Raw genomic sequence first — 11,664 nt, 5'->3', positions numbered from 1 at the left:
TGTTTACTTTTTAGTTTGCGCGTGTTTACATCCTACGTAATTTCTATGGGTTAGTACCGACAGTTACAGTAAGATGATATACGCTCTAGCATAACATGTGTACTATGACGTAACGTACGTTGACCCTGATGCTGTTATACGAAAAAAAAGCATTTCTTTAAAAATTTGGGAATTGCTTTGACTGCTGTCGTAATATGCAAGCTACCAGTTGTTCAGTAGATACACGTTTGAGTTCTACAATGTATTATTATGTTGCTGTTGCTGCTGTTGCAGGGAAAAATTGAGCGGCTCAAATACCCGTATGACAGCAACTGTACGGACGGTGATGAGCCAGAAGATGAGAAATCGTACTTCGGTGAAGAATACGCGTACTCCCTCAAAGTAGGACTGGATCATCTATATATCTCTATTCCACATATTTTCTTACCGTAGTGATGCCTCATTGTACATCGTCACTTCGTTTCTATGATAGTCAGTCATTGCTGTAGCGCAAAACCTGTATATAACAGTATACCATATTATTTTATAATTATTTAATTATTCATATTAACAGCTGACTTACTAACAATCGAGCATTGAGCATTGAGTATTGAGCATTGAGCATTGAGCATTGAGCATTGAGTTATACGTGACTTGCTAGCGCTGCTGTTGTCTACTACTATAATAACCAACATCATCACTTGTTGGAGGCGGAATACACCGCAGCTATTTCTCAAACCATGGATGCTTGCATGTTCGCTGCGCTCTTTGATATGAGGCCTTTCGCACTTCTTTTCCAATCACTGACGTTTCCGATTTTCAATAATTCTCTATCATTCCGTGCCGTTAAAAGTGGCATCCTCATTATATAATGTGAAAGGTAATGTCTATATTTCAGTGCTATAGAGAAATTCTTGTGATTAGTGACTATCATTGTCTATTCAAGGGTTGTGTGTTTGCGTGCGCCAAGTCACGAATTATGGACGAATGCGATTGTATACCTTACCAGTACGTCGATCTTGATGACACGTCAATTAGATTATGCAACACTCCTAGTAAGTGTCGCTTACATAATCGCGTCTACGACTAGCGGCCATTGACTGCTGCAATTTATATTATTCTCTGTATTATTCTCTGTATTATTCTCTATAAGATACTCTATGCTAGCGGGGTCTATATTATTCTCAATACCATATTCTCTTCTAGCGGGGTCTATATTATTCTCAATACCATATTCTCTTCTAGCGGGGTCTATATTATTCTCAATACCATAATTATTCTCTTCCAGCGGGGTCTATATTATTCTCAATACCATATTCTCTTCTAGCGGGGTCTATATTATTCTCAATACTATACTCTATTGACTAGCGGTCTTCATGCTATTCTCTATACTATACTATGAGTGTGCGTACGTGGCCGTGTGCGAGTGCGCGTTTGCGCAAGGGGCGCGTGCGTGCGCGCGCCCTGATGCGGTATATATAATTATACTATATGTGTGTGACTGTGTGCGTGTGTGGTGTGTGTGTTGTGTTGTGTGTGTGGTGTGTGTGCCAGGCGTGATGTGTTGTGGTGGCTTTGTGTGTGTGTATGTGGTGGGTTGTGTGTGTGTGTGTGTGTGTGTGTGTGTGTGGTGTGTGTGAGTATTGAGTTGCTACGCTGACTTACTGGTTGTCTTACTACTATAACTAGACAGAGGGCACTCCAAAAGATGTGCAACCTCGCTGAACGTAGGTCACATGTATACATGTGTATCCCAAGCTGGCTCGCGGTTGCTGCTGCCCCTGCCTGGACTTTCTAAGGCGACGCTGCTGCCTGACTGGGCGGCCTTAAGGCGAGCTGGTGCTTGAATCGATCGCGCTGCTGCTGCGGCTCGCTGAACGCTGCTGGTCACACACATGAACAGGCAGCACGGGGATGTCACCTTACCCCTCCTGCACTCCGTTGCGGAGGGCTAACAACCAGAACATCATCACTTGTTGTGAAGGCGGAAATACACCGCAGCTATTTCTCAAACCCATACTGGATAGCTTGCATGTTTCGCCGCGCTCATGTGTGTTGCTGGGCGTGCCGTTTGTGTGTGTGTGTGTGTGCGTGTGTGTGGGTGTTGTGTGGTTGTGTGTGCTGTGTGTGATTGTGGTGGCGAACTGTGTGTGTGGTGTGTGTGTGTGTACGGGTGCGTGCGCTGCATGTCGCTCGTTTGCGTGCGTGCGTGCATGCGTGCCGTGCCTGCGTGTGTGTGGTGTGTGTGTGTGTTGTGTGTGTCGTGCTGTGTGTATGTGTTACGGTACGTGTGGCATGCGCAGTGCCTGTGTTTGCGCTTGCCTCATAGCGAAACACCAGTTATATTGATCGCCACCCAAGGTATGATTTTCGACAGCAAAGCCTTTTGTACTTCATCGGGGCTCTTTACATTATATACGAAATTGCCATTCAGCACACTGAAATCTAACCTGTATTAATAATAAATATTATTTATTGATTTATATTGCGCACGGTACATGCAGATATGGCCCTCACCGCATGCGCATTGCAAAGGCTGATTCATAAACACAGCGAAATATGCAATATCTGTAAAAATATAGATACGTTAAATTACGAACAATCCGTATACACAGGATTCCTGATTATATAATAGAGCGGATTGCAACACTTGCTAAAATTAGTGATCACGTGGATAAATCCGTTGAAATTCTATTGGATAACGCACGCAGCGTACTTATTGAAGCAATAGCTGCGCTCCTGCAGCGGGCACTATTGCTTGCGCGACGTATTGTTATTATAGACGCTTTGAACTCCCGCCGTCAATATCCTTCGTGTTCACGCTCACGACATCTCCTGCGATTCTGGGCGCACGCAAGAATTTACGAACGGCGGTTGTTGTGGTGTGTTCGAGACCGTTTGTTACCATCGAATGCACCGGCAAATTCAGGGCAGTATAAAGATGGTATATAAGCATGAAAGGCAGATTGCATATCATGTGCATGCCACTAAAACATTAATGCCTGTGTTGGTTGGGCACATATGTATCTCATAGCTGTTGCTTTTGGAAGCGATACGTGCTCTCGCTATATACCTTTCCTTCGCAACAGACTTATAGAGAGCATAGTGTCCCCCAACAACAGAGCATTAACTACTTATTAAATATAGATCCTGAAAAGCCGACAATAAATATAATGCATTCTTCAAAAAAATAAACTTCAAATCAAATGTTACACCTAAAAATATAATAGTCTATGTGGATTAAATGCCAATGTTAAATAGATGCAGTTTTTACTAGGCGTTTAAAAGATTCCAGGCGTAAGCTCTTTCCACATCGAATTGAGCTATGATAGCTTTTCGCATAATTTTGGGGCAGCTGAATGAGAAAGCTACAATCCCAAGTGGAGCACGTTTTTACAGCTGTGGCCTCAATTAATATTTTTGGTTTCCAGGAGCGCCAGGACTGTACGTTAGGTCTCTTTTAATGTGACTAATTCCCCTGATATAATCTGTCGTGAAATACAATGTAATGCCCTTTAAAAGCTGATGAAGTAGTATTTTCTAAACTCATAGACGGAATATATTATTGTGTATTGTTATAATTCTTGTTGGGCTTGTGTACAGCCTAATCGATTCAAAGCAATTTGTATTAATGTTACTCACTATGGAAATCATGTCGCCTTCAGATGCAAACAGTTTCCTAATATAGGAATGACATAACTCTCGCTGGCAAAATATTGCTGCCCTCACGCTATGGCCAACTACAAACAAAAACATCAATCATTGTAAGCCAACGCTTATCGGCTCCACACTAATTACAATAACTAATAATTCAGCATTATTATTATTTTTTACTGGTAATATAGAGGCGAGATGATGGTTGTACATTTTGTGTTCCTATCTCCGAAATATCTTACCCAAGACGATGCCAATTTCTTTTTTTCGTTCAGAGTCTGTACGGTTGCTTTTTTCGGTTAGGAACGACATTACACCTGATAGTTTGCAGCTGTCGTGTCGCGTGCAAGGTAAACGCCCATCTCTGTTTATTTACTTCTCTGTATAAGCACATTCGATTCGCCCCCTGGCGTGACTCGCGATATTATTTGCATCTGAGCATCTAGACCATGAGAAATCCATAGGGTTAGAAAAATTTTTCTCATTTTCCTATTTAATTCTATAAAAAATGTAAGGGGGCATTGTCCTAAGCCGAGAGCATCACCTTCGCTTAAGCTGGGTTTACACTGCCAACTTTGTGTTGGCGAATTGCCGAATTGTACCAACTTTGCAATTTCGCAACTGACAATCGCAACCGCAAAAGTTGCAACTCCAACCGATCGATAGCAGCTAGTTGGGAGATTAGAATATGTTCTAATTCGGCAATTCGGCAATTCGGCAATTCGCCAACTCAAGGTTGGCAGTGTAAACCCAGCATATGTTCAATTCATAAATTGTCACATTGTTGCGCTTCTTTTCAGCGAAACAGAATACGAGTTGACAATTTCATCAGCCACGTATCCGGCAGAAAATTACGAGGTTAGACACATCTGCGAACAGTTTCATTATAACATTTCAAAGTCAGTACTGTACTTCACTCACTGATCGCCAGCCGATAATGACACCCGCCCACTATTGCTCCGCGTAACTCGAATATGCTGTCTCGTATTATGTATTTAATGCGGCCGACTTTAGCGCGCAACATAATTTCGGCACGCTTTCAGTTGCTTCCGTGTATAATTGTTATTTGTTCATTAGGCCGTATATATGTTACCTGTTTAATTGCAGGACTTCATTCCTGACATGGTCAGAGAGGGAAGTCTCGCAGTGCGCAGGACACTGGCGACGTGGCTGAACACCAGCGAATCGGCATTGAAAAGTGGCGCCGAATGTCTTATAGAAAAATCGTACTGTACAAATGATTCCTATGATTTCACCGAGACTTCCGATGACAACACATTTTTTCAGGCAGTACAAGCGGGAAGGTGTGCGATTTATTTAGTATTTATCGCCGGCGATTAGTCGGCTTGTAAAAAGTCACTACACTTGCGTTATATTTAGCCGACCACAATAAAAATCTTGAATCAACACCGCGGATATCAACTTGTGCACGCTCGTGGAGTGAAGCGCCTATATCGAATTGTACCTTTCGGCAGCAATCGCCCTCTTATATGTGTATTACATGCTAAACTACATCGATTTTGTCGCAATGCGTGCGTAACTCATTATTCATAGCCAGCGAGTATATTGCGGTGAACCTTTCGGGTGCAGCATATACCTGTAGTGTATTATGGTACTCTAAATAAGCGTAGATATATACCTCACTTAATGCATTTATTAGTTATAGGCTAACTATATGCGTACTTACAGAGATATATCAGAATGACACTCTTTTTCTAGATCCACTTTCTCAGATCAGTGTTTATTAGAAAGATATGAAGTCTCAAGAAAACAAAAACTGCCAGAAGGCAACCGTGAGTCAGACAAAAGGAAGCGTAAGACACTGAACTGTAACAGCAAAGCCAGTGCCATCTTAAAGCGCGGATCTTTCATAATAAGTCGTTATATATAATAGTTATATTGATTATATATTATTATATGATATATATTATTAGCTGCTGGCAGCCTGCTGTGTGCTTTTATTATAATCAGGGGCAGATCTGTGGTGTATTTGTCGCGCCGCTTAGCAGTGTATGTGTAACTTGTTGTAGTTGGTGACATGGTAAAGTGATTTGCTTAGAAGTGGGCTGACAGGGTAATTTGTTTTCATAGGACGGCTGTATATAGCGGTGTATTTTTTTAGTTGAGCATCTTGCATCCTTGCGGTATATTTGTATAGTGACACGATTTCTGGCTGTGCTTGTTGCAGTTGGTGAGCTTTCTAGCGGAGTCGGCGGCATGTTTGGTCCTGCATCGGCTTGCTCGTCTGCTCACCTCGTCGACAACCGTGTGCTGGAGTTACCGGTGTTATTGCTGCGATTGTCTGCCGTCTGGCAGGGGTGCAACAAGGTTGATGAGACGCAAACCACGATGTCCAGATAGACGTGAAAATAATGTGGGTAACGGCCCAATACAACCAGAGCTCGCTCAATCACGTCGCCCCGCCCAAAAAATTTGCGCCGAGCGTTGGTGAGCGTGGTTGAGACGGTGCAATTGCGGCCACCAGCGCGGCGCCAGCGCCGATTATACGAACTCTAATTACGTCCTATACTACGCTCTAAGTGCGTCTTTACCCGTGCTGCATTGCGCTCCAACAAGCTTTCAGCCCGCCCTCAAACCACGCCCGCATCACGCTTGCACTGCGCGCGGACTGCCGTCGCTTACTGCGACAATCAGATCGTGTGCGTATCGGAAGCGAAACGTCTTGCACTGGCGCCTTAGCAACGCTCACCAGCGCCTCAACTGCGCGCTGAAAATCACGCGCCGACTGCGCTGGCAACGCATCATATAAAATACCGCAGCCGCGTTGCTATACAGATCACATTGCAGGCTGCCGTGACTGTCAAGATTAACATCAAGATAATTAAGATCAACATTATCAATTTAATCAGATTAACATCAAGATTATTTATTACAGGAACGACTAATGCCGCCAAAAGACAAGGGGAGAGCCAGCAAGATCTTTGATGTCATTCTATTTCTCCTCTCCTCCTCAGATGATGAGAGCGCTTGGCCAATCAAGTAGTTCGAGTTGTACTCTAACGAGAACATTGGCATGGATGGAGTGTTGCCTCTACCATAGTGGACACTGATACTGGTGGGGTGGCCAGGGGTAGCCCCCAAATTATACCCCAAGTTGTTCAGAGTGAGTCTAACCGTAATGCGAACGCCACACACGGGTAAGTCATGAGCGTGGTTGGGCCAGTACAATCGTGTACGAACGGTCGAAGCTTTGCTAGAGAGCACCATGGTCTAGCGAGGCCCACCCCCTCCCCCCCCCCGCCCCCCCCCCCTGGTCAGGTCGCAGAGCATCTCCATGGACGTTAGTAAAGCGGTGATGAAACCGATATTGTACTATCTCGTGGCTGAGAACGGGGCGGCCCAATTTTCACGCACCCGACACGCGTTGCGTTACGACCATTAAGTTCGTGACTACGTCTCGAGTTGACGTGGGTCTACGCCTTCCACGTCTCGTAATACGAACCCGCACGTGCGCTGTATTCCGCACCGCACCGCACCACGATATTTTGAACGGCATGTTCAAAGTTTGGCCACGCTCTCACGCTCATGCTGACTGCCACCGCGCTCGAGCCGATCGCAGTACGTCCATATACGTCCACACTGCGCTTCTACACGTTCCACCACGCTCTTAGAGCCGTAGTACGAGCGTAGGTGAGTCGGGCCCTTGTGTGACTGGGGTATAAGGTTTTGAACAGTACGAAATCAAAAAACTGACCTGCCGCCCTCTGTAAGTGTACGTGGCCGCGTACAGTACGCGCCGCTGTCGAGGGCTCGTTGTCGAAACATCATATATAAATAGTTTGTCATATCTTATATCTCGCGCAACTTTGCAACGGAGTGTTGTGAAAAAGTTATGACATTTTAAACAAGAATAGTCAACTGTTTTTATATTTTGATAACGGTCTCAGCGGGTAAAGAATTTAGAGACGATAGAGGGCAGCAGTATGTTACATCTTCAGTGGGGTAATAAGCTGATTATTCCAATATGGCTGGATTTTAAAGCTGGTTATGGCGTGCCCGGTCCGTAAGGCCTGGCACTTTAGTGTTGCGGAGCACATGAACTCGCCTATAAGTATATATACTCATAACATACACACGCACGCACGCACGCACGCACGCACGCATATATAATATTATTATATTATATATATATATACTATTATATATATTTATTATATATATATATATATATACATACAGTTATTTATTTATTTATTTATTATATATATATATATAGATAGATATATAGATTAGACAAATATAATTTATTCTACACTAATTAGCTACTCCCGATATGTACAGTACATATCATTGCCCACTACAACTGAACTGTGTGTACGTAAAAGATTTACTGGCGAAATCATTGAGCGTTAACAATGCCTTATTATTACAAATTTATTGCAAACGATACGTGACCAATAGACAATTATTAAATCACAAATCACCTCTTCTTGTACAGATAACATCTATAGGCGCTATTGTTGCGTACTGCGCGATCATAATGTATAAAATATTATACATTCATGCATCAAAACATTGGGCATTGATTTGCACTTGAACTTTGTGGAATATGATTACTATAAGTTACCGTGAACAGTTACAGAGTGACTGGAACGCGTGCATGTGTCAGTGACTTAAGCGTTGCCATGATTTTCAGTGTAAAACCTACATTTAAATAATTGAATAAATTCATTAATTTCAAAGTAACTAAGATCTACGTTGTGTTTTAGAAAGTAAATGCCGCCATTAAATTTCCCACATTATTATAAGTTCAGCACACAGCCTACGCGTTACTGCACACCGATCGATTCACACGCACGTTCTCCTACAGAAACTGTTTTTCTAAAAAATGTGATGTCCCCTCCAACGCCATTAACTCACATTGTTCCTACAACGATGGACAAACCGTTAGTATTTCACCGTAAAATGATCGCAGGTTACCTGTGAAATATCTACATGATTTAACCGCATTCACAGACAAATACATTCGGTTGTATTGCGGAATATTCCGTCTCTGCGTAAACTTTTATCGGCCGTGGCTACTGGGGCAAAAATAACACAATTTAACGCATCGCATTAGTTTTTGAAGAAATTAGAAGATAAAATTTTAATCACGCCCTCCATAGGTAATGCTTTCCAACGGGTATGCATACAGACATAAAATATTGACCCGGTTATATACGTGTGACGGCAATGCTGGAGAATGTGGAGACATGCACACCATATAACAAATGTGTTATTGTAAAAAACGACATTGCGCTCACGTGTTTTTTAGAACGCATATGTTGATTTCACTGTTGTTTTGCTCTCTATTTATCCCTCTCTCTTTCTCTCTCTCCCTCTCTCTTTCTCTCTTTCTCTCTCTCCCTCTCTCTCTTTCTCTCTCTCCCTCTCTCTTTGTCTCTCTCTCTCTCTCTTTTGTTATCGACGGTAGTTCCTCTACTACCATCCACCGGTTGTCCTGCAAAGTACAACGCAACAACATTACACATTAATTCGTGACGAACATGTATTATATACATGTGAAGTTTCCCAATAAACGGTGTTTTGTGCCTTGTAGCTAAACATCTGCTTTATAGTTTTGCGTTTATCGAGTATAAGTTTGATCTATTCCCCCGCTATTCCCTTGACTTAACATGTTAACGATACGAGCGGGGGGTTCTGCATGTGGGAAGCAGGCTCGTTGGTGATGATGCTTTCATGCCATTGCCTCGATCACAGCAGCAGTACACGGAGTATTTTCGATTCCACGTGACGGACCGACGGTAAACTATTTCCGCGTGCAGCTCATGAAGTGTGCAGACGATGACGAACGATCGAACGAACGGACGAACGAGATGAAATGGCGACGCCGCGAGCTATGAGTTTATACTCTCAGGAGTGAATATGGATCTATATTATACACTCCTGTTACTATTCGATTAACGTTTATACACTGTAGAGTGAATGTGATTCATAATCATCCTGTAATATACAATGTATATATACCCCGTACAGACTGCAAATCAAGCTAGTCCAGGCCAGACGCACGCTAAATCCTGGGCTAAATAAGCGCTAGTCCGGACTAAGTTAGCCCCGCAAATAAAGGTGGGCCAGGTCCGCTTCTAATTTTCTCTATTCTCTATTCTTTATAGATATCTATGATTTTAATTCGCTGCCGCCCAGCCACCTTACAACAGCTTACCACTACAATAGCTTACTTCCCGGCAGCTTACAACAACTTACAACAGCTCACAACAACTTACAACAGCTTACAACCGCTTACAACAGCTTACAACAGCTTACAACACTTTAACAACCACAGCTTACCTTCCAGCTACCTCTAGATCCCTGGATCCCGAATACGACATGTTGTGTCCTCGCTGCAGGTTAGTTGAGCTCAGATCCAACTTGTTTTGCGCTCTCATGTACAAAAATACTATTCCAAGGCAAGAGATAGCGATCCCGACACCTGTAATGCGGGAAATAGTCGTAAACGAGTAACACTCAATAATGTCAAGAGCACATAAACATCAATGGCAATTAAGGCACAGGTGACGTGCGTGGTTATATATATATATCACATATACACTGATCGTAGGGTACATCTACGATCGACACATACTTCCTATTGTGAATCCATTAGCGACCATCAGGTCTTTGGAGACGTGGTCCACACCGGGTATGTAGTAGCCGACCACAACCAACGTCGCTCCGACACCGAACAGCAGCAGTCCGATGGCTATCATGAGCAGCAGACACGCGTCCGCCGACTCTTCGTCCCGTAGCGCCATCCTGTCTGTATGTGCGTCTACAACAACAGCGACACGAATCAAACACGGTTGTGCCGTGCGTGCGAGCGTGCGTGCGTGCGTGCGTGCGTGCGTGCGAGCGTGCGTGCGTGCGTGTAGGCGTGCGTGCGTGCAGGCGTGCGTGTGAGCGTGCGTGAAGTGCCGTAGCAGGCGTGCGTGAGTGATTTGTGTGTGCGTGTGGCGTGCGCGTGTGTGCAGGCGTGCGTGTTCACGAGCGCGCGTGCGGGAGCGGCGTGCGCTGGCGTGTGCATGAGCAGCGGCGTGTTCGTGTGCATAGTGCGTGCGTGCGAGCGTGTGCGTGCATGTGGGCGTGCGTGTGCGTGCAGGCATGCGTTGTGGAGCGTGCGTGCGGGCGTGCGTGCGCGTGCGTGTGCATGACAGCGCGTGTTTGCTGTGCATGTGCGTGCGTGCGAGCGTGTGCGTGCAGTGGCGAGTGTGTGTGAGGCGCGGCTCGCTATGTAAGCAACGCGTGCAGGCGACGGTGCGTTAGTAAGCATTTTTATCAAGAGCGTATCAATTCATTTCTTCTTAATACGCTCTGATTTTTATAGCAGTAAAGACACTTTAGAGGGCTTGTTTGACGATTGTGTGGCGATTGCTAAACATTTGTTACGGTTGCTTAAGCATTGCGAGCTGGCGCATCCGTGCATGGAACTAAAGGTCGCAACGAGTACAGTGCGCGCCAACACACGCACACGCACGCGCACCACCAACACACACGCACACGCACGCGTACCCAACACACACGCACACGCACAGCGCACCCAACACACACGCACACGCACGCGCACGGCCAAACACACACGCACAACGCACGCCACCCAACACACCACGCACACGCACGCGCAACCCAACACACACGTGCACGCACACATATACCCGCGCCTCACGCACGAACGCGCGCAGACACGTACACGTGCGCCACGCGCGCACGCACACACACACCACACGCGCGCGCTGTTTTTGGCGACCATTTGAACAACTTGATATGCGACGAAAAGCAGAGAATATAATAATAGCTAGAATTTTTCATTAAAATCTGATCTAACATAACATATTTGTTATATATATCCCCCGCGTGTCGTATAGCGTTGTTATTCGTGCTTAATGCAGCGTGATATGATTCGCAATTTCAAGGAGAACATACGCCCTATCATTACTCTCCCTCATTCGTCATCACTCATGCAGGTTATCCAAATGTTGAGCAGCAATCACCACCGTCATTGTTAACAAGCACGCG

General features: G+C 44.7%; 2 protein-coding genes across 2 annotated transcripts in view; one reads left to right on the top strand and one right to left on the bottom strand.

Moving 5' to 3' along the window:
• Positions 1-371: 371 nt before the first annotated feature.
• LOC106814304 lies at positions 372-5,994 on the top strand. The gene is made up of 7 exons (XM_014818605.1): positions 372-381; positions 926-1,034; positions 3,909-3,982; positions 4,434-4,491; positions 4,741-4,937; positions 5,353-5,462; positions 5,822-5,994. The coding sequence occupies exons 2-7, from the start codon at positions 1,002-1,004 to the stop codon at positions 5,992-5,994; spliced, it is 645 nt and encodes a 214-aa protein (XP_014674091.1). The 5' UTR covers positions 372-381; positions 926-1,001.
• A 3,041-nt stretch (positions 5,995-9,035) lies between these two features.
• LOC106814305 overlaps positions 9,036-11,664 on the bottom strand; it is a 5,297-nt gene continuing 2,668 nt past the window's right edge. The window contains exons 2-4 of the mRNA XM_014818606.1: positions 10,238-10,423; positions 9,943-10,084; positions 9,036-9,094 (exon numbers count right to left, since the gene is read on the bottom strand). Coding sequence (XP_014674092.1) covers positions 9,076-9,094; positions 9,943-10,084; positions 10,238-10,406 — 330 coding nt within the window. The 5' untranslated portion in view covers positions 10,407-10,423 and the 3' untranslated portion in view covers positions 9,036-9,075. The remainder of the gene's footprint in view (positions 9,095-9,942; positions 10,085-10,237; positions 10,424-11,664) is intronic.

This window comes from Priapulus caudatus, unplaced genomic scaffold (assembly GCF_000485595.1).
Source record: "Priapulus caudatus unplaced genomic scaffold, Priapulus_caudatus-5.0.1 Scaffold902, whole genome shotgun sequence".
NCBI lineage: Eukaryota > Metazoa > Priapulida > Priapulimorpha > Priapulimorphida > Priapulidae > Priapulus > Priapulus caudatus.
The sequence above is the reverse complement of the archived record's forward strand: the minus strand, read 5'-3'. Positions and strand labels throughout refer to the sequence as shown.